Genomic DNA, 23530 nt, shown 5'->3' on the forward strand with positions numbered 1-23530 from the left:
CTCCTCATCAAGACGGTGACGGTCTTTCGAGCTTCTTCTCCCTCTACTCAGCCCCCCCATCACCTCAACCCGCTCGATCTTCCCCTCCTCGGTGCTGCGTAACCCGCCAAGGAAGAATGCGGTTTGGGCTCGTTTTTGTTGTTGATTCGAGCTCCGTTTCTTCGTACGCAATCCTAAGCTAAGTAGCGGAATGGAGGCAAGATTGTCACTCATTGGATATAGCTGTGGGAGGCAAATCCTACGAGGAGCGATGGATGATGATGATGGTGGTTGTAGCTACTAGTATTCGGGAGTAGATATGAGCTTTTGAATCCTCCCAGTTGTTTAGCTTGTTTGTCTAAAAATGGATGTAGTACCTAAACTAATTAAGTTATATATGTTTATACATATAAAATCAAATGTCTTTGGTTATGTGTGGCTTATATACTATTGTGGTATAGGTAGTAAACCCTAATAAGGCCATACCCTTTTAGGCATGCCTACCTTGTTTCTTGATTGCACTTGTAAGACATGCCTCATTGTTTAATATCATATTTTGCAGATGCGCGCTATTATATGTAATAATAGATTAAAACATAGCGCAATTAGCAAGCAGATGGCGAGATTGGGATGCCACACCCAGTACCCAAACATGGTTATTAGGGACTTGAGCACGAGCATTTAAGTCTTGGGACTAGCTTCGATGTACCCGAAATGGTCGCCGAGGAACCGAGCCCGACCTCATTGGACCCAAATCGAACGCCCGTAATTTGGGCACCGGAACCGAGGACCGAAGCATGACCATCGGGAACTTCGACTCAAACACTAAGGTCTCCGGCCCAACGTCCATGGATTCGGGCTCAAGCACCGGGGTTTTGAGCCCAGTATCAAAGAACTTGGGCATAGTCTCTGTGGACCTGGACCTCGCCATCGAAGAATTGGGCCGACCTCAATAGAACTATTTTAGTCTATGGGTGGGTTTGGTTCAGCATTTGAAATGAGTTTTGGGGAAATGCAAATGCCTTCAACCTAAAGGGATTTAGGAAAATGCTAATTGCGTTTGGTAAAATCTCATTTGAAAATAGACTTTGGGTTGAATGGTTTTTGGTTAAAACAACATTCCAAAGGGACTTTGAATGTAATTTTTTAATTTTTAATTAAAAAAATTACCCATTACCGGACCGGCAAAGAAGATAAATAGTAAAAAAAGGGAAAGCAAAATCGAAAATATAGAGAATTGATGAGGTAGTTTTGGAAGGAAAAAAATATCTTAGCATTTGACTAAATGCTAAAGCCTAATGCTGGTACGTACCAGCATTCGGCTTTCATCTTTCTCAAGGCCAGAATTTGATCAACTACCGGCTTAAAGCTGCACCAAATACTTCAACATTCTCCCAATGAGCTTTAGAAGCTGAAAGCCCTTTGAGAATGTTGAACCAAATCTATTCATATATATATCTTAAGTAATCCATATTACGCTCAACTTAATAAACGTAAGTTAACATGTACATTCATGGGCCCAATTTAGGTACCACCAGTCAACACAGCACCAACAGTCTTTTTCTCGGAGTAACACAAAAGGCAAAAGACTAATATCCTGGCTACTCAAACTTTCTCTCAATCTTAAGCACGCGTATCCTACGTGTTTAGCTTGTCACAACCCAACCACTCTGACTTTGCCCAATGACCCGGTGAATAAATCCGCTAACTGATAGCTCTACTACTTTCGCACATGAAGCGAAGCACGGACGATTTTCTCCTAATCCTTTTTACGTTCAAACCGAAAAATTCATTTTAATATTTCTGTCCTCGCCTGAAGAATAGGGTTTGATGCAATGTGAAGACTAAAGAGTCACTTGCTAATCTCAAATTAAGTGAACCAAAATTGGAGCCGAAGTTATGCATGGTGAGATCAACTTGGAAACTCTCTGAAAGAACACCATCATTGAAAGAAAAGTAAAATGAGAATTCACTAATGTAAAATGTATATGACTGGGTTACAAGCTGTATCATCTTCAACATGTGTTTGATTGTAAATGAAAGAACAAATGCATTTGACCCCTAAGTAAACCCAAGGTTAATTTAAGCCTAATCCCAATTAGTTGACTTGACACCAATAAAATTCCAAGAAAAAAGAACAGTAGAAGAACAGACATTATCAGTATTCAAGAGTGAGTATGTTTCGGTTAGCCCAAACGCAAGAAAGAACCAAAGCAATTGTGAGGCAGAACACTGTCTTCTTCCAGTGCAACCTGGTACTTCCACCTCCATCAATGGTGATGGATGTAGAATTCTCAGACTCGTCGTTCCATTTGATGCTTGCTGTTTTCCTTATTCTCTTCATGTTGAAGTTGCACTCTTCGATATTCTCTGCATCGGTTGTTGCTGCGATGCTGTCATCTATGAATATTTCATACTCCACATCCTCCCCAAGATAAATGAGATGTACCAAGAATAGTGCAAACATACAGACGATCGAGCTTCCAAATTTCATGCTCGGAATGATGGAATTCTTCATGCCAACAAACTTTCCCCGCGCGAAGGACTTGAATTTTCTCACATTAGAATCTCGGACGAGTTCGTACCTCCGTTTTGGATAGGAGCTAGTGAAGGGCAAGTCATTTAGTATCATCCCTTGGTTGAGACTTTGAACCTTGACCACTTGTGATGGCACCATTTGGTGGAAGATCGTCTCTGCTGCCTGTCGAGTTGTGACGAACATCCCGTGATTTACTTTTACTTCCTCGACGATCTCAAAGCTCAGAGAGTTTGAGTAATCGTCGACATGGCCGTCGTCCAGGAAGTCTCCACTCCGGTCCTCATTGATGAAGTCGAGCGGGAAATCCCCCGTCTCTTCATCTTCAAGTAGTTCCTTGTAGCTGCTACTGGGCAGCATTTCTCCTGCAACAAAAGGATTTTATAGGGGAAGATTCAAATGAGAAAGCGCATTTCATATACTTAAAAATCGAAGGGGAAAAGATCGAGGGTACGCCATTGTACCTTGAGCTTCTTCCTCTCCATGTCTCTGAAAGTTTGAAATGTTTTCGACAGGAATTACTTTGTTTTCTTCTCCAAAAGTCTAGTTCATATTGAAAAAAGAAATTATCAATTGAGATGATAAAAGAAATGACTATTGCAAGCTAGCATTAGAAGCTACTGCAAGTTACTATTTGATTTTAAGGGAAAAGGCTTTTTCTAGTCCTGACTCTACAATGGAGTGTTCTATAGAACTAACAATAATAACATTACCTTCTCCATATCTTTGTTTGACATTCCCACCCATCTCAAGTTCTCCGACGTTCCCTGATCCATTTTGAAGTCCTCCATCCAATCTCCAATCTCCACATTTCGAACATTCAGATCGCTGCACGGTTTGTTGTTGTATCTCGTGAAAGGAATGTCACTAATTAGGTGACAATAAGCGGTCTCTTTCCCAGTGCCGAAGTTGAAATCTTCCATAGGAGTGTAATTTGCATCCCAAGAAAATAAAGGGGCGGACTGTTGTATCAGATCCTGAGATGCCTGCGCGACAGAGAGAATTTCTTGCAAAATATCACACTTAGTTGCGCTTTCTTGCGTCTGAGACGATTGCGGGATTTGGGAGTGAACGAATCCATCTTGAACGAGGCTTTCCATTCCCAGTGACGGAGGCAAAAGCCGATGCTGCAACCTAGCACATTCTAGAGCTATATCAACCTGCAAAAGAGACTACTCATTATACATAAAATTTCTACGAGAAAGCTTAGTGAAATAAGGAAGTTTACAACTAAGCCATTGTTTGCTAGTTTAGATAGTCACGATGATACTATTCCCCGTTGATAAAATTTGAAGTTCAATTGCTGTATTGAGTAGAAATTTGGCAGTTTGATTCGTGTACCAACGTTTGAATACTTCAATAAACTAAAATATGCAGTATGGGAATTCACTAGAATAGCTCGTAAACCAAAAAATTAATAGGACAATGAGCATTACCTGAGATGGAGGATATGATAGGGTACCACGGTTTGAGAAAGATGGAGTAGGAAACTGAAACGGATCTTCATGCAAAGGCTGAACCCACTTGACTTCATGTGGTGGATACTCATCAAAAGTTGATGGCTCGTTCATGATGCTCGGTGAGTATGTATTCAACGAAACTGAGTAATTATCCGTGCTTTCCATGTCATCACATCTGCTCTCCAAATACAGGTCGTCTGATCTTTGGCTCATAGTCGAATTCATTGTGCTGCAACGCTCTCCGATTTTCATGCACGTCGTACTCTTCTTGAAAACTCGACATAGCGCATACGCATCCTGGAAAAATACTTGAAAGGATAAAGCTTTGGAAAAGAAGATGAATAAGGTATATATCGTCAAGGGGTTTTCTTATTTCCCCCCCTTCAAGAAAGCAAGAATTAGGTGAAGATGCATAACGCATGTAATGTGCGGTAATCGGCTTTTACCTGTATACCAGAAGCATTTTCGCATTCCCTCTCGTCAAGGCGATACTCATGCATGACCCAACCGGTCCGAGCGCCATGTGGAGCTCTTCCCCGATAATAGACCAATGTCTTCTTCATGCCCACCGCACGGTTCTGAGAATTCACTTTCCGATCCTTTCCTGTAGCCTTCCAGTATCCCGCTTTGGTTGCACGATTGGTCCTTGACCCGTTCGGGTACTTGCGGTCTCGAGGGCTGAAGAAGTACCACTCGAGATCCTTGCTAGGTAGCAAAGATTTACCTACAACATGTTTTGCAATCATGGAGTCAGATTTATCAGCGTGTAACAAGCTTAGCCAGTTCTTGCACAAATTTTCCTTACATGTACTTTTCTTTCTTCGTATCCAAATATGAAACATCTGTTTGGATGCTTAAATGCAGTAATTCCTACCTAGAAACGAGGGACCATATGTGCTCTAAAGTTGATCATGCAGGGACTACATATCTAAAATTCCATGAGTAGTTTCCAAGGACTTTACATCTGATCAAAGCTAGAGAGATGAAAAAGAAGAAGAGAGATCGACACAGTTGAAAGTAAAATTCGAGAAAAGATGATATCCGACAAGTCACTCTCTCTTTTCCTCTCTCGGCTTTTTGACTTGGTCTCACACGCTTTGATCTTTATTTTTGCCATATAAACCCTAAAGATGAGGGACCATGCGCTTTAGTGCCACATAAGGACCTCTTTTCACACTTGAGGATGAATAAAAGCCCCATTAGATATTTCATAGTAAAGCTTTGGATATTTGACTGACCTAAATAAATCTAAAGCATGTTGCTCTCGGGTAACACTGTACAGTCCTACGCCTTGGCAAACTTATATGACAAGAAGAACAAGCATAACGAAGAGGGTTTTAAAAAGCAATTAATTTCATCGCAATTTTCTCCGAAGTAAAGCACGTAAGACTCGAAAAACTCGATCTTCCCTATTGAAATGAGTTCATGTCCGAGTGATTAGCAAAGGAAATAGGAAAAAGTAGAATCCATAACTTGGTAATTTGATCCAACCTTGTGGAAAAAGTAAGGCACCTTAAAGACCGGTGGACACATTCAACTTTCGAAGCCGAAGATGACCAAGTAATGCATATATTTCTGCCTGTACCTTGGCTTATACGAGTAATGTTTTTGACATAAACCGTTGGCCGAATAAAAAAGCCTCGTATCTAAATACCTGGTAAGTCCCAAGGTTCACACTTGTAGAGGTCGACCTCCGGGATGACCTCTAGCTCGATCTTGCGGCCATTTATTTTCCTTTTCAGATAGTAGGCCACGAGCTCTTCGTCCGTGGGGTGGAACCGGAAGCCGGGAGGCAATGAAACAGGAGCCATCTCTCTCTGCTTCTCCCCTTGATCCTTTGAACGTTCTTCTCTCTGAATGATCAATCTCCCCTATGTAAAATCTATGGAAGAAGAAGACAAACAATGACCCAGCCTCGTACCAAACAAAAAAGTGGAGAGACCGGTTAATGCTAATTGTGTATGTGATTAACAATTGTACTGCACAGCCTCTGCAAAAGAAAGATAGACCAAATTCACTTAGTTCAATGATTTGATGATAAGTAAATATGAGCTAACATACAGAGAGAGAGAGAGAGAGAGAGAGAGAGAGAGAGAGAGAGAGAGACCTTGGTCAAGAGGAGATGATCCAGGAAGAGAGAGAGAGAGAGAAGAGAGGGATTGATTGAGTTGAGGGGGTATATGATATATGAACTACTAAAAGGACAAAAAGAAAGAGAAAAAAGGGGGGAGGCTGCCACCCCCTGCTTTGCTTTTTCTTTTTCATTTGTTCTATTTTATTCTTATTTTATCATTACATCATTATACTATTGCCCTATATTCACTGATTCTCATTATCTTTCTTGTCAAGCCTGACTCTCTCTCTCTCTCTCTCTCTCTCTCTCTCTCTACAAACACTGCCCAATTATATGCCATACTTCATTCTCGTCCTTTCTTGGATTCTGTGTCCTTCCACGTTGCCATAACCAAGGGCGACGTTGTAATATGACCTTTATTTCATGCAAAAGTTAGCTTGGAGACAACCAACAAATGACTTGGACAAAGAACTCGAAACCCGGAAAGAGAGAATCAAACATTTTGACAGCACCGAGGTGAAGGAATTTGCGGCGGCGTTCCAATAGAAGAACTGTCCCCTTCCCCTCGCCCTTGCGCCCCACGATTCTCTTTACTCTCTAACTTTCAGTTTTGATCAATGCATAGAGCCTTCTGTTTTGTGCTGTTCCCATGTGAAAGCTTCACATGAATGTGGCAAGTTGGATTGTCATCTCTTCTCTGTTTGGCATTACTCTTGGGAGGATGTTCGCCAATAAGGAGCCCAAATCCTAACCCATCAACATATCCAATTGGACCCACATTCACTAAAAAATTTAAGTCAATGAGTTATGGGCTAACAAGGATATACTAATTACTTAACGCTACGTCAATTTTTCGATATGATACTTCTTCAACACAATTCGCATGTGTATCCTAACAAAAACAATACGCAATATTGAACTCAAAACAAAACCAAAATGGCTATGATCCAATGGTAACCACCCTTTGTATTCCAATTTTGAAATATGACCCATTGTTTCGAACTTGAGAAGACTTGTAATGTTATTCATCAGTAAAGACTCATCCCTAAATTAAAAGATAGTCACTTTGTATGGTCATGTCTAAGTGTTCCTTTTAGAGCTTGACCTACGCAGATCAGGTCGAGTCATTACACTCTCTCCTTCCGTCGACAGGAGTGATTTGACAATTGTCCATCTTTGCAGCGAAGCTCTATAGATAGAGGAGAAAGAGGGCAACAACGGTGCTAAAGGGGGAACGTAAGGCGGTCCTTACTTCTATCATCGCCATTGGAGCTGTGTTTCACGGGCTTGTTCATGGAGACTGAGTTGTTATGTCTTAAACCGAATATTCTGCGGTGATGTGGGACTCTTGATAATGAGTAGAGGTTATATAGCTGCTCTGATCATTTTCCTCATCCATATTCTTTTAAGAATGAAACCCTAGCTACTTTAGTACAAGATTTTGAAGCTCTTCCATGTTATACTGGTAAAATGCTCATAACGCCATAGACATTATGTGAGATTTAACCGTAACGTCACTTCTTATATCATATCTCGAAAAACCCATAAAAGTGGTCGTATAAATAGACGAAATAAATAACGATCAATAAGTGTGGAACAAGTTTTCAAAAAAGTGAGCTTGGAAAGAAGTCTCGTCGACTGTAGAACAGTCAATCCAACTTTCGAATGGGATGGTAGCAATTGTAATGACTTGTGTTAACTTTCGGAAGTCAAAAGCCCAAAGTTCGATGGCTCGTATCTGGCTCCTTCTTTATGAAAAAATATGATCGTTCTCCGATGAGAAATGTCGATTGATATTCGGAGAAATAATTCGGGGAACCATGCAACTCGCTAACATCATTCGATCGAATCACCTAACAACAATATTCGTCCAATATTCATTTCTGATTATCACGTTGGTCCGTACCATATTATCATAGGTGAGTATGGTTTTAAAATAGAACTTGAAACATGGAACCGGACTAATGGGAACCGATCCAATTCTAGGTTCCATAATGCAAGTCGGGTTTCAGATTCCAAAAATTAGAAAATTTGTTCTAACGGATAGGTTTCAAGTTCTAGGTAGGTGAAACCTGTAACATGTAACAAGTTTTCATATTTTTCTTAGTACATGTTTTTGCACAATTTTGCGGTATTCTATGGCATTCGATGATGAGTGTGTAATATGGAACCATTAGTCTGAGTTTTAATTTCTGACAATATTTATGAGTGAATCATTTACTTCTTTAATGTTTCATATTTATTCGTGTGTCTAAATATAAGTTGTAATCAGTTGAATGTAACAGCAAATGATTATCATTTAAAGTGACTTTTCACTGCAATCATTAAATTATGAGTACATATAAAACTTGCGTAGATGCTAAAACTTGTGACATGGTAGGTTATAGATTCTATTCTCATGGTAGGTTTTAAGTTCCAAAAAATAGAAAACCTATTTCGTCGATCAAGTTTTACTTGAAATCTATATGAAATCTGAAACCGTTCACGCTTAAATACAATCTTATATCATCCAAATTGTACTTTGCCTAGCCGCGTTAGCGGAAAATTCGTTTTTTGCCGGAGGCAAATAAAGAAGAGAAAGGAAAGAACCTCAACTAGCAAAGTACAACCCTAATACATCGTGGTCCAACGAGATCGCATGTGGGACCTGCTTTTGCCACATGAAGGGAGGGGATCCACGTGGCACGACAGGATTTCTTGCAGCTTCTCTCATCCTTTTCCCCTTTCTGACGCCCAACGGCCCAAGCCTAAGTGGGTCCCCCCCACCATCAACCTTTTCCTTTACATCAATCAATCTTTTGGTACCTTTCCCTTTTCTGAAGTTCATATGCCAAATGTCTTCACCGTTACAATCGCGGGGTTTCGGTCGTCATAATCACTCTCAAACCTCGGCTTAGGCACATTGTCAAACTACATATTAATTATTAATATGAACAATTGTTCCTTTTTCTTGCTGCGAAGGAAAGAAGTGACGTCCTCCAATGGAATTCCCACGTATAGATCACCTTATACGTTAGGACAAAGAATATGCTTGCCGTATTTGTAGCTAGACATAGACATTATCAAGCTTAATTCCTCTTCCCCTCATAGTGCAAGGAATCGCCCTATTTCTAAGTTTTTCATGATATATTCGACTTAATAATGAAGGGATTCTCGACTATTCAAAGGTTGACGTCGATTTTCATTCGAATTTGGAAAAATGACAGGCTGAAAAAACAATGCTTGTTTTTTCAAAGGAAATTCCACGAAATTCTCATGAACTTTGGAGGTAATACATGTTTGATCGCAAATCTTTGATTGTTACACGGTATCCTGTTATTATTTATTTTGTTACAATTGCTAACCCTTTTGTTATTTAACGTTTGTATAGGCAATGAACACATATATAATATTTAAATATTAAATCATGTCTTCATCTATCAATTTTAACTTTTAGAATGGTTGAGGTCCTACAAAAACTCACATGTAAAAGTATATTTCCATCTCATATTTCAAAGAAATTCTACTTTGCCCTTAATTGCTGTAAAATATTTAAAAAAAAAGTAGGGGAAAATTACATTGAGTAAATTGCTAGTATTGGAAAAATAAGTTATAAATTCGATAACTATTGTCACTTTAAGAGAACTATATGAGATACGACCAAGAAAAATAACTAACAAAAATTAAATGAAAAGGGAAAAGGCCTCAACAATATAAAGGTCAAATGACGAATATTCAGAACGAAAAAAGACAGATCAACAAGGGACCAATGGGGGCAGCCATGGGAGGCAATTATAGCTCTTGTGGAAACAAGAATTAGGTCCCGTTCGTTTTGCGCAAAACGAGTTGTTTTCGAAAAAAGTTTTCCAAAAAATCATTTTTAATATTTTTCGATATTTGGTTAAAACTTAAAAATAAACTGAAAAATATTTTCCTTCGTTCGGTACGGAAAATCAAATTTAATTTTCCTTCGTACGATCCTTTTAATACTTTATATTTTTATTTGTTTTTCATGTGCTTTTTTATTTTCTTTTCGCTGGCCATAACGACGGTTGGCAGCGGACAGAGAAAGAAAAAGAAAAGAAAATTAAAAAATATTAAAATTACTTTTAAAATAATTAAAAAGAAAAATAATGTGAAAGAGAAGAGGGAGGAAAGATGAGAGAAAATATTTTGCTCTATTTGAAAAGAGGAGAGTATTTTCCCCATTTTTGAATATGTTTTTTTTCAAAGGTGTAAATATTCTCCTTTATTCATTTATTTCCCATGAAACGAACACTGAAAAATCCAAAAATTATTTTCTTGAAAGTTATTTTTCACAAAATGAATGGAACCTTATTTATGGAATGTTTTCCTATGGATGTGGTAGTAAATTACTAATACAAACTAACGCCTAAGGAAGTCCTAATTGTAACAAATTGGTTATGTACATGATTTGATTCTAAAGGGCCTCGTCCGACACATAACTTCACTTTACCGACACTTGCCGATCAGTAATACATTCGATTCTCGATCTGCTATTAGGTTTTGCGATAAGCGAACATAGTTATATCGATGACTTTTCAATTTGCTGTTGCTTCCACATGTGATGAACACATTAAAGTTGGAAGAATGACAGGCTTGTCTACGTTTTTATTGCACCATTGAGATATGTGTCCATGACCATTTCACAAAAGGGAAGGCCCAAAATCATCTTCAGCGCCTACGTTATTATGGTCGCATTTCCGAAAGCGTAGAGCGAGGAGCCAAAGAAATGATTAATAACTAATTCCCCCACTAAAATATGCAGATTAAAGCAGATAAAGAACACTCTTGTTTTCTTGCTTCCACATTTACCAATGCTACGTACACCACCACAGGTTCATACACATTTTGGGGTCTAAAGAATGATTTAAATAACTGAGTGAGGCAAAAGCAAATCCTTGTGGCTAAGTAGCTTGATACGTTCTCTTTTCACACCAAAACCCAAACAGAAATTATCTTTGTGACCTAAAAGATCTCCATAGTAATGCATTAAATCCCTTTTCTTTGCTGTTGTTATTGAGTCCGAGTGTTCTGGAGGACCATCTTGCTCGAGGGGTTCGGTACATTTATTAATACTTCACACAGGAAGATCGCCAAGAGGAAGCTCAAGTCCGAGCCCGTCAATATATCTAGTTGTACCCATTGCATAAGCGAATGAATTATGGGCTAACTTGAAAAAATGAACTATCCACACCATATCGGTTCTTTGATATGGGACTTTTCTAACACAACTTACACACGCATCTCAACAGATATAACCCATAAGCTTCCAATCCGAGCTCACTAATGTAGAGAGTTCTCTTTCATTTCTTTTTTTTTTTTTTCCCTCTCTTTTTCTATACCTGTTTCCTATTTTTGGTTGGCTGAGTAGCTGGAAAGCGGAGATTAGAGAAGGCAATGATGGGTTTAGTGTCTAGTGTTCCGGGATACAAAAGCTTACATGTCAGATTGTGCAGCCAAACTTAATTAATCATAGTCACATGCAGATCATGTTCATGTTAATGGAACGCCCTTAATTCACACTTCTTGCTCCTTAATTGCTCCCACTTTGATCACTTTTGTCTGAAAAAAGCATCAACAACACATGATGATGTCACCGACCAAAACCATGAGTCTTTAATCTTTGGCAGTGATCTGATCCAAGAAGGCCATTGGAGTTCACCATTTTATCTTTGTCATATGCTAATTTATTCACCAAAAAAGTGAGCAGTTGAATTGGCATATACCAGCTTGCTGTACTCGATGGCAAACTTGCCTTTCTCATACTCTTTCCTAGTTGAAACGTTACAAGCAAACTTACTGGGAATACCACACACAATGACATGAAAAGCGACCCCTCATATGTATGAACAAGGTGGGAAATCATAGATGCAGCAAATTTTTCCATATGAACTAGCTTACTTGATATAGTGCCAGTGGTTATGAATAGTGTCGGTCTAGTGAACCAAGGGAGGATATATAAGGTTAAACGCTGATTAATGCCAGCAATCTGTTCATTTGCGGCTCGACTTCGTGTATCCTTCCAGGTCGTATTTCTCATACACTGCGACTTGGTGTTCATCCCACCATTGCTCTGCCTCCTTCTCCGAGAAGTGCTTCCGGCTACAAAAACAGTGTGCAGCATTTGCTCATGATGCATTTGAACAGATGAAAGATAGTAAATATGAGTGCACATTTCAATAATCCAAGAGAAATAACACTTTGTTATGGTATGCATTGATTGGATATGTTCACCACATAAACTCAGTAGATCTAGATGTGAATTACTGAACTCCTTCTACTTAACTTGGCCTGCTCTAATGCATAATCCCTAGAGCGAATTTGGACCACTCAAATAGAGATTGCAATTGATTAGGCTCGATTTGGTCAAGTATTGATGGATGGTGACAACGTTCGAGAACAAATATGTACTCTACATTTCCATGCTCATACACATGCACAACGAAAACAGTAACAGATTGGATAGATCTGAAAATAAGTCTAGCCTTGCAGGCAGATAGTATGGTACCTAAACCTCACTCGTTTCAGCCCCTTTTGTCCGTTTGGCAAGATTGTGAAGGTAAGATATATACCAAGCTCATATTGCTCTATCCATTCAAGCCCCATATCTTTAGCAACATTTGGTCGTATCTCTTTTCTCGCAGGATGAGAATGGGCCATTTTCAAGTTTTCCCGCCACTCGTCTTTTTCATGCAGGGGTTTCGCTGCATCGGTTAATGCAGTAGGAGAGCCGCATGAACTATCAGTCTGCTGGCCTTTCATAACGTTAAGTTCTCCCAGGAATGGTGCATTTTGAGGCGTTTGCTCATCAACACCGTCTTTTGTCCCACTCCCAACAGAGGCTTTGGTTGACAACCTATGGAGCTGCGTGGAAAGGAGCCACAAAAACTGCTACTTAGTTGGAAATGCACAATTGAAAAAAAAAATACTTATACTAGCAAACAATCAAAAGACAGGTTTAGATAATAATCAACTGGGATGCTTGAACTTAGGTTTGTAGACACTAATAGATAATCAACCAGGAGGTTCCAAAACGTACATCAAAACTTAGTTTATCCTTTGAAAACCACAACATAAATATACTCTTAATCCAGGGCAGTTTATTTGACCAAAAAAATTCCAGGGCAGATTGTCAGAGCAGATTTTAGCCAGATTAAGATGCTATTCCAGGCTCAGGACTGAGAGTGAATTATTCTAGGAAAAAATTATGAAGTCGACAAGGCTGGCTACCAACGTGGATGATCCTCCTCATTTTATGAGCTTACCAAGAACCGCTTAAATCAAAGGTGATTGCCAATCACGATCTCCATCCAATGAGCTAGTTTGAGCAAGAGCCGAAATGGTATGTCCACAACTATAAGCAAATACACTAATATATAGATTTTCTCGCTCACAGTCTGCATGACGACAATCATTTGGATGCAGAAAAAAAGAAGTTACTGGTTAAATAATAGAAGGACAAAGAGGCCACTGTAGATGCCCCGTCAAACCTCCGGAGAAGATGAAAGTTAATGCAGGGTGGACACTCAAACTGTCAAAAAATTTCAGCATTCTTGAATGGACTGAACACATTGAAGGAAAATTCCCAAAATATTTGATTTGGCACTAAAAGTCCCTACAGTGCGGTTGACTGACACAGACTGGAAGACAAAAGAATTCATCTGGTTGAGTTGAGTGACCAAAAGAAAGAGCTTGGAAGCATGTAGTCATTCATAATAAAAGTAGATAGTAATCACCTGCACTGCCAAGGCTTTGATAATCTCGTTTGCCACTTTACATTTAGCAGCTTCTTCCCTTGCCAGAGACCGTGTTTCCTCAAGTTCTCTTTGACATTCTTTAATCTTCTGGTTTCTGATTAAACATTGTTCTTCAAGAGTCCTTGCCTGCTAAAGAGAAACACTAGTATAATATTCGTCATGGTATCTGTTTGGATAGGTTTGGTTACATACATAAGAGAGTGTTGAATACTGAAATTGCAGACGTTTAACTGCAATTTAAATTGCAAAGAGAAGAATGCTGGGGGATAGAAATTTGGGTCTTGTCAACAAGTATCTCTAAGGCGCTAACCCACTAAAATAGAAAAAGCACAAATTAATCCACCAAGATGACTGATCAAAACCATATCTGAAGTGAGTAACATCTTTTACATAAAAATGTATGTAACAAGTTCCCTTGGGGCACGCTTAAACATTTCCCTTTCGTTATTATAAGCAGGAAGCTATATATGAATACATGTAATTTTGTCTTTGCTTTTATTTACCAAAAGCAATCACTCACAACATTAATGCATGGAAACTGAAACTGATTTACGTTATGCTATTCTTCAGTGCATCTTATCTCTGCGAGCAGAGAAGACCATTTATCGACGTGTCATCTTTCAGTATTAACTCAGTAAGAGGAGCGAATGAAAAATTTACCGCATACATCTATCTTACTAGCATATTAGTAACCCATGGAGCAAAGAAAGATGCCCAGTGACCAGCACCAAACCAGTAGAACTGAAAGCCTTTCCGAGGCATATTTATTTGGACATTATTCATGAAATCGTCGATATCCTAGTGAAACCAAGTATTCTTGTGCACGTGGATGCGCATTCCAGGACATTAAACAGCCAGAGAAATGCCAGGAAGCCACTTGAAAACTTCAGAAGTGGGAATGAGAAACAAGTACCTGATTTTTCAATCTGTGCATTTCTTCAGTGAGCATTGTAGAGGATTCAGGCATGACTTCCTCAGTATCCATGGAAGTGTTAATAGAAAGCTTTGATTCCAGAGGTCTAGTTAGCGAATGAATTGGAGAAATGGTGAGAGCTTGAGTTTTGGAAAGAGGAGCAAGCTCCACAGGACATTCAAACCAAGTAGGCCGAGAAACTTGTCCCCACTGTGGCATCCTAGTCAACAAGGATGGAACAAAATCTGAACCCTTCTTTCCCACATTTTTATCAGGAAAACTCTTCATTTCACTGCCCTGTGATACTTCAGCACGTAGTCGCCTACATTGCAAAGTTAGGCCCAGTCTAGGACTAAGTTTTGTAGGGGCTTCTTTTTCATGTGAGAACCTATTGTGCGGGATCAACAACTGTTTTTGACTATCTTTCTCTGAATTAGAACAAGAATCTACTTGCAGTTTGACAAAGCATGGATCGCAAACTCGTGAAGGCTTGTTTCTGTTCGGTGCCAGAGATGCATTCTTGACTTTATTGCTACTGCAAGTATGACAGATCAGTGAACCGCAGTTATAGCAGTTGTGCTTCCTCCTTGTGAATCCAAAAGGGACTCCGCATCTACTACAAGCTGTTTGGTCGCCAATTGAGACAAATTTGTGTATGCAAATAGCAGCTGCCGTGTTTGAACCACAAGATATACTTTCGACTGTTCTGTCACACAAGGCCTCAACCAAGGTTGGTGAGCCTCTATCTTCAGTATCACCTAATCCTAGCTGTCCATGTGCACCCTTTCCCCAAACATAAACGCTTCCTCGAGAAGTCAACACAGCCGTATGATATGACCCTGTTGCAATCTGCGTGACAAATTCATCTTTAAGCTTTCCTTCGACGACAATGATCGATTTGTCTGTGGCTCGTGGATTCCCCAATTGCCCGTGCATTCCACTACCTAATGTGTGTACCTTACCCAACTTGGTAAGTGCAACAGTAAATGTCCGTCCACAAGAGACTTGGACAAAATCATGATCCATGAGCTTCGCAACACAAGTCGGAAGAAGCCTTTTCTCTTGATCACCATGCCCGAGCCTCCCTCTATCCCCATCACCCCAAGTAAATAGCTTCCCACTCACACCACTTGTTGACAAACGTTCCGACATAATTTCCACAATGGCAGCAGTGTGCCAATGTCCGCACGCAACAGATTTCACTCGAGAGCCTCTGAGAGATTCGACTTCTTTTGGCCGAGAGATACTCCGAAGATCCCCATGCCCAAGAACACCAAAAGTCCCATCCCCCAATGTATACAACTGTCTTGAAGTGGTTATAACAGCAGTATGCCATATTCCACAAGAAACAGATGATACTTTAATACCATCAGGGGGACCTAAAATTTTACATGGCAACCATTGGTTTCTACTTCTCTCCTCAACAGCTGAGTCAGATCCCATGTTATAGTCGCCCCAAGCATATAAATCACCAGATAGAGTAACAGCACATGTTTGATGTTCACCAGAAATAACAGATTTTACATGGACTGTGGACAAGGACTCGACTAGTTTTGGACAGCTCTCGTCCATATTAACCTTATGTCCCAGCTTTCCCTTGTTTGCCTCACCCCAGCAAAACACCTCACCCTGTTTAGTAACTAAGGCAGCATGTTTTCCCCCTAAAGATATTTGCTCCACATCTAACATCATTGCGGATTCTAACAGTCTGGGGAACAAGGAATCTCTTAGCATTCCCGTGTTGTCGACAGATTTATCAACCACTCCTCCGAGTGCCTCTCCAGCTCCTTCACCCCAGATGAAGATATCCTTCAGGTTTTCGTTTGGTTCAACATGAGTAGAGCAGTAATCAGGTGAAGCAAACTGTCTAGGCAATTCCTTTTGAATATCTCTGCCACCATAAGATGATTCTGACTTACTTAGATTCTTTGATTCAGCAGACAAGAACTCAGTATTTCCGTAATATGTGATATCATGAACCTGCGACGTGCTTGACTCTGATGAATAAAAGCTATCGGAAGAATTGGAGGAGCCTTCGGAGAAATACCTTTTCGAAAGTGATAACGCAGGACTCCCACATAAGCTGCGCACCTTCAAGATAGCATATAGAAAGGATAAGATCAACCTTCAATGCTAGCAACAATGAGAATAACTAACTCTACATAGGTATGTTCAATGTAAAATAAAGCATTTCAAAGGAAAGAAAGCTCTCGAGTTCACTGTTTGGTAGTTGCAATTGCTGAATAGCCTCTCAATGACAACTTTGTTGGGAAAGAGAAGCCAAAGTGGAGCCATTGACTTGTATGATGAGTCCGCCTATCTAATTTATTGATGATTTGCATCAACAAGATGGTAGCGGTGAACTAATATGTAGATCATTACTTACAATCTGGCAACAGTGCTAAATTCGGAGTTATTTTCACTTCAAAGGACATTCAGAGGGCTTTTCAACAAATAAACAGATATAGGCTTAGTAACCGGTATTCCAAGTATATTTGCCCGTGCCTTTCTTTGTCCTGTTTATTGAAATCACAAGCATAAACTTTTTAGTAGTTATGACAAAGTGCTAGCAGAACGAGGATAATACCCAAGCAGAGCAAAAGGTAATCGTCTGCTATGTGGCTGTGCCATACATATGTAGAAATGAAACTTCACTGTGAAAGTAGAAACTATTTTCTTAACAGAGGAAGGAACGGGGTGTGAACATGATTCAGCAACACTAACGACAAGGTAAAATTGGCTAAATATACAAGAATGTACACATATCACTTAGAACAGTATTTACACAATAATCTCAAGGAATAACTTTTTAACCTGGCAAAATCCTGCAGTATCTTCAAGAATTCCTAGGTTGTACTTTCTCCGCATAAAACCTGCCGGACTGTTGACACAAGTTTGAACACCGCTCGGGCTCCTGAAACTCGCAAATGGTCTTGAATGGTGACACTTAGATACAATGGTTTTCAAGCCCAGATACCAAGAATCGGCCTGTGCGTGATCCTTGCATATCTACACAACAGGGTAAGGAGAGAAGAATAATTGAAGCCATTCTCTTCCTCAAGAAATATTATTGCAAAACCAGAATTGCAAGATGAATAATAGAACTCCTTGAGTCTAGAAAAAAGTGAAAAGATAAGTACACTGCAGAAAGTTTGAGATGATTCCACATTGAAGGACATATGGAGTACACATTAAACTTTACCAGATCAATTGAGCGTTTACCATCAGCATAGATGAGAGAAAATGACTGTGCCTCCCTATCTGGTTGAAGTTGCTTCTGAAAATTTACCTTGTAAAGTGAAAACTCGTTTTAGAAAAACAGAAAGAGAACTGAAAGATTTTAACTTGAATCAAGAAAGCAATTTGCAGTCCGATGCATGCTAATAGCACATACAGTCCTCTGTCCACGAATAAGTTCAGTAACTGAGCTTAGTCTCAATTGTTTTTCCTCTTGGCCTGAGTACCAAATCAATAACTTCTCATCCTGAAACAGAACACTCGTTGTTAGTTTTCCTTAACAAGTCACAAGAGGGGAAATTTTTATCCACTTAACTGAAGAATAAGCAGAAGAGTGCTGCTTAAGAAAGCCAACCTACCTAGCAATGCTCAGAATGTATTACTTCTATGGAGAATAAATATCTAGCACTAAATAGAAGTAAAAGGGAAACTGGAGGCAACGTTCTAACATAAAAGCAGTCGTCAAGCACAACAATAAGCATGAAAGCACAGGAAGAAAAGATGAGGTGCCCCCCTTTTTTCAAAATAAGATGGACTTGAAGTTGTGGAATGAATGGACTTTCCTTGATAATGATGTTACATAGATGTACAAAACAAGTGGAAGATTACTACCCTGTGAACATCCATTGGCAACTTGAGTCCACAGAGGAGTAAATAGTACAAGATTTAAGAGAAATAAGATTACATTGATCCAACAAAGAAGTGGATTATGTACAGTGGAATCCAATGCACGACGACTAGAGATGGAAGGCTTCCAATGAGCCGATGACCATTGACCACCCTGGTGACTCTCACATGCTTCCATTCCAAGATCTATAAAGCCGACGACACTCCAATCAGTTTCTGTTAAACGATTACAGATGCCTAGCCATAGAATTGCTTAACACTGTCATATAGCCTATCATATGAGTCATTCAGTTCTGCCTGGAGACATAAAGAATGAAGGCTACCAAGGTTTGGTGCTTCACATGACGAATATCTCTCCTTGGAAAATGACTTCTTAACGTATAAGAACAACTCCTTTCAACTAGGTTGGACAGTATACAAAAGCAAATATCAATCTCCACAGTATTTCATAATTGGAAGATCCATCTTAGTAGCTGCTTTTCTACTGCTTGACCTACCACAGAAACCCTGAAAGGGCAGACTCTGGGCCTTCTCATTCCTTCGCACTTCAAAAGATACGCGCCCTTCTTTACGGCCATAATTGCCTGCATTGATTCAAGCGGATTCCCATCATTGCAATTTTCAACGGCGTTCAAAACCAACTTTAAACATCTACTTTACCGCATGAAAAAGAAAGGTGCTTGCTGTATCCTGAACAGAAGCCATGCATAGAGAGAGAAAGATGTCTAATTTCCTTGTAAATACAAATGCCATCAAAGCTGATACTGGAGACAAGTTAAGGAAAAAAGGAAAAACTCAACAACTAGTGGCCCATCACGCAAAACGAAACAGAGAAAACTACATCTTTCTCCGCAGTCTCAAACGCCTAAACAAGTGAAGAATTCAGCAATGTGGGACTGGAAACCATCAAAACGGAATGATTTGGAAATGGGGGCATGCAGTCGCACTCCAACAACGTATGCATCAGCAAGAAAGTGGGCAAAAACGAGAACAGACAAGAATCAGAGTTGAGAGACCTGTTCAACTGCTCTGTCGGTCGAAACTCTTTCCAAGAACTCTTCCCCCATCATGGCTTTAGAGAGAGAGAGAGAGGTTTTTGTTGGTGTAGTCTTTGTTCCACTGCGCTGCAATAATGGCTGCCTAGAGTCCCAGTCAGCTGTGTGGGTGTTGAGTTGAGTGGAGCTGGAGGGGACTCAGTGGAGCTGGCGAAGAGACTCAGAGAAGACGAGGGCCTTTTATACTTGGTAATATCTGGACAAAACACAATCAAACATGCACGTGCGCTCCACCCCCACATCTTTGTTTTCATCTTCTTGTTAAATTGGCTTTCACATCCCTTCACCTTCATTATCTTTCTTATTTTTCTCATTTTCTTATGTTATATCATAATTAATAATTGACTAGACTATGTATAATTTCGCTTTGGAATGTTTCTTGCACATGGACAGAAGAATACGCTATTATGAATATAACTGGAAAAATGACACAAATGATTCTTGAGATTTGAGTCAATGTACAATATGGTTTGTGAACTTTTAACTTATTCAATGTCAACTTTAGCCCAATATATAATATGGTATCTGAACTTTTAATTTATTCAATTTGGTCCATATACTTGAACTAATGGAAGGACAACATTGGCCATTTTCATATAGTTCAAGGACTATATTGAACATGTACCAAAAATTCGGGGATCAAGTTAAACAAATTAAAAGTTTAGGGACTACATTGCACATTGAGTTAAAATTCAAAAATTACATTGTTCATTACACGAAAGTTGAAGAACTATTTGTATCATTATCCCAATATAATAAGTACACCACAAAATCAAATGGGGATTCGAGTCTTAACCTCGAAATTTTGTTTTAAAATTAGCGTCTTGTTGCGTTTGATCCCGTGAGAATTTACAATTTCATCACTAAAACTCTCTAGAAAACACTTTGTACCCCATTTCGATGCAAATTTCATCCTTCCCCAAAACTCCTAGTAAATTATGAATTATCCCCGATTTATTTTTATTTTGTTTTATTCTCCATGATTTGTAGAAAATTGCATGTTTCGCCCTGAAACTCTTCAAAGTTGCAATTGTTGCATTTCCGTCTATTGTTCTCGATATATAGAATCTATACATTGCACATGGAGACATCATTCGATGTCAATTAATTATATCAATCGTCCATACTCAGGGCTTTATGGAATGTATTCACAGCAACAATTTCAAAATCTTTTCTAACGGAAATTCACGATCTTATAAGATTCTGGGAAAATCTTCATGTATTCTATACAAGCAAATTATACGGATATCAATTCAGTCTTAAACATTTTAATTTGACCAATGTAATCCTAAGCCTTTCAACAATTTGTCATTATAGTCAATCTAGCCAATTTTAATAAGAAAACACCGATGTAAATATTGGTCATCCTACGAGGCACAATTGGCCCCGACGTTGACAATTTTGGTAATTTAAAAAAAAATCTGAATTTTTATATTTATTTATTTATTTTTTCCACTAAGGCCGACGAGGGTTGCCCATCGGTGAGGGCCTTCTTGCCTCGGCCAAGAAATGGTGAGGCCCGGCGACCTTCGCCAGTCATAGTGAAAAAAAATAAAGTTAAAAATATATAAGAAAGTTCGAAAATTTTGCTTAATAAATCGTAATTGTTCACGCCAACACCAGCCATACCATGTAAGATGGTCGGTGTCCACATTAATGATTTATGGTCAGAATTGGTGTAAATGACTACATTGACAAATTATCAAAATGTACGATTAAATTGACCAAACTAAAAGCTTTATGACTGATTTGATATTCGTACAATAAATTTATGACTTTTTTAATATTTCCCTACAAAAACTAGTCGTTCATATTCAAATGTGGAATGGCGGAGCATCTCAATCGCTCTTTTATTATCCAAAGTTCGGATCGCCCCGCCAATCTTCGTCAGCATTTCTTTGGGCACGTCCACAGGTCAATTTTCACCAAAACATCTATGCAGTTTCGAGGTCTTATGTTCATCAATTGACCGACTAATGACGCTAGTAAAATTGATATCAGCTCTACAACGGTGTCCTAAGGATTTGATCATCCTGATCGGGATCCCGCCTTGAGACCGGGAAAAAATTTCCAGGAAAGACTCTGACTTGCGACTATCAAATCGTGAAAAAGATCTCGATCTTGGCCTAGACATCGCACGCAATCATGTAATTGGAAAGTCGTGTTGTTTCCATGATTTGGAGAGTAAATTTCACCCGCAAATGTTGGCAAAACTCAATTCTCCAACGATGGTGGAAGTACAAAAGAGGGGATAAAGGAAATCAACTCGCCACTTTAGAAAGCATAAACATGAATCACAGCCAAGACAAAATGGATATAATGATAGTATGACAGACAACAGGTCAAAAGTTCTGGTTGACACAGTAAGAAACTAGGGTTTCCGCGGCAAATCCCATTCACTTAAAACATATAGTTTACACCCATCACCTAACTACCCTAATATAAAATGTTTCCTTTTGTTCCTGGGACCTCTCAGGATAATTGTTTGTGCGGCTATAAAGTCGATGGAATTTCGTTTAGAGTGCCTTGGCATAATTAAGCATGTCTGGTTCCTTTCGGGCAATTGAATAGCATGCACCCATGCAAGACAATTTCAACCTAATTTTCAAATGCATACCAACCAAAACATAGGCTCGAGAAATTGAACATGTGGACATACACATTTCTTGTGGCCCTGTGGGATAGAGCTTTGGACAGACCGTGAACATTATATTATCATTAATACGATGAGAGAGAAATTGCGGGCTACTAACGTAGGCTTTAAATTGAAACCTCTAGCAATATGTACTCCCAGGCAATAGGCTACTTATGTAACTAAAGCTTTGGAACTTGGAGCTACCTTCGTTTGGAGCACTTCAATGAGTTGAAAAGTGATTATGGTGCTAATGAGCATGTTATCTATGTGTGTCCAAATATTTGTAGCCTACGTGCCGTGGTGGACCCTAGGGCTGATTATTCTAGGAAGTATATATAACAAATATTCAACATATACTCAAAATAAGAATGATCCATGTCGTAGTATGCTCATGAGTTCGAGATTGACTAACTTAGATGAGTTCTTGTTATCAAAAGATACATGTTAATATTTTCAGATTTCGAGTTATTGTTAAAAGAATAAGTTCATTCGAATCAATAATACGTATGAGATAAATGACTCGTGATAAGATTATCACGAATCTGCGCTAGTTGGTGATGGAACCGTAACAACAAATGCCAACGTGGATTAGCTCAAAATCAAGCGAATGGGTTGAAAAACCCTACATGCATGCATGCCGTCTTGGACAGTTGCGGTACGCGACTCTAGGAGGTGGCCGGTAATAGTTGAGCGGCGAACGACAGCACTACGGATTTTTTTTTTTTTTGAGATATTTCAAAGTTACTCAACTTGAATTTTGAGAATACAAATGATTTTTTTTTAATAGAGTAGGTCGAGATTGCAGCACTCGGGATTCACCAAAGTACGCATGTTGCACGTTCAAGAGACAAGTTCCTGACCAGTTTACGCATGAACTCACTCGTTCATGGAATTTCTCGCGAGGTAGCAGAAGATCTGCTTCCACCAGTAGAACATAGTGAATAGCACACGCAAACGCAACTTCTTCTATTACCCAAGTAGTCCATCTTCTTAGAGAAACCAAAACGTGCGACTGATCTTGCATTAGGGCGTACGCTAAAATGTGCCCCAGCGGGGGGAAAACACAGCCAAATATTGTGGTACTAAACCCGAGAAAGAGAGAACTTATAAAGGGGGGTTTCGATACTCGATGCATAATTGTGTCGTGCTTACAATCCCCTTTCTTAGTTAATCAAAGCTAGGTTGTACCGTGCGTGAACAGTTGGCCTCAACTGCTTCAACTCGTGGGACAAAAGCGAGGGGCATGATTGCGTT

General features: G+C 39.4%; 2 protein-coding genes across 7 annotated transcripts; both read right to left on the minus strand.

Moving 5' to 3' along the window:
- Positions 1 to 1924: 1924 nt before the first annotated feature.
- LOC115740173 (NAC domain-containing protein 86) lies at positions 1925 to 6123 on the minus strand. Of its 3 annotated transcripts, none has more exons than XM_030673614.2 (7): positions 6083 to 6123; positions 5630 to 5965; positions 4422 to 4699; positions 3952 to 4272; positions 3229 to 3675; positions 2980 to 3058; positions 1925 to 2880 (listed from the first exon to the last, which is right to left on the minus strand). In XM_030673614.2, the coding sequence occupies exons 2-7, from the start codon at positions 5784 to 5786 to the stop codon at positions 2138 to 2140; spliced, it is 2025 nt and encodes a 674-aa protein (XP_030529474.1). In that variant the 5' UTR covers positions 5787 to 5965; positions 6083 to 6123; the 3' UTR covers positions 1925 to 2137. The 3 variants fall into 3 exon arrangements, with proteins under 3 accessions (XP_030529474.1, XP_048131215.1, XP_048131216.1); XM_048275258.1 differs by having other exon boundaries at positions 5630 to 5824; positions 6083 to 6117; XM_048275259.1 differs by lacking the exon at positions 6083 to 6123 and having other exon boundaries at positions 1925 to 2364; positions 2449 to 2880; positions 5630 to 6039.
- Positions 6124 to 11566: 5443 nt separating this feature from the next.
- LOC115738871 (PH, RCC1 and FYVE domains-containing protein 1) lies at positions 11567 to 19775 on the minus strand. 4 transcript variants are annotated; one of them, XM_030671678.2, is made up of 10 exons: positions 19603 to 19775; positions 19084 to 19170; positions 18117 to 18206; positions 17925 to 18011; positions 17537 to 17731; positions 16770 to 16805; positions 14723 to 16531; positions 13789 to 13938; positions 12561 to 12916; positions 11567 to 12154 (listed from the first exon to the last, which is right to left on the minus strand). In XM_030671678.2, exons 1-10 carry the CDS (start codon positions 19654 to 19656, stop codon positions 12046 to 12048), a joined length of 2973 nt encoding a protein of 990 aa, XP_030527538.1. In that variant the 5' UTR covers positions 19657 to 19775; the 3' UTR covers positions 11567 to 12045. The 4 variants fall into 4 exon arrangements, with proteins under 4 accessions (XP_030527538.1, XP_030527530.1, XP_030527522.1 ...); XM_030671670.2 differs by having other exon boundaries at positions 14723 to 16613; positions 16770 to 16813; XM_030671662.2 differs by having other exon boundaries at positions 13789 to 13935; positions 14723 to 16813.
- Between the last annotated feature and the right edge of the window lie 3755 nt (positions 19776 to 23530).

Source organism: Rhodamnia argentea, chromosome 2 (assembly GCF_020921035.1).
Source record: "Rhodamnia argentea isolate NSW1041297 chromosome 2, ASM2092103v1, whole genome shotgun sequence".
Classification (NCBI taxonomy): domain Eukaryota; kingdom Viridiplantae; phylum Streptophyta; class Magnoliopsida; order Myrtales; family Myrtaceae; genus Rhodamnia; species Rhodamnia argentea.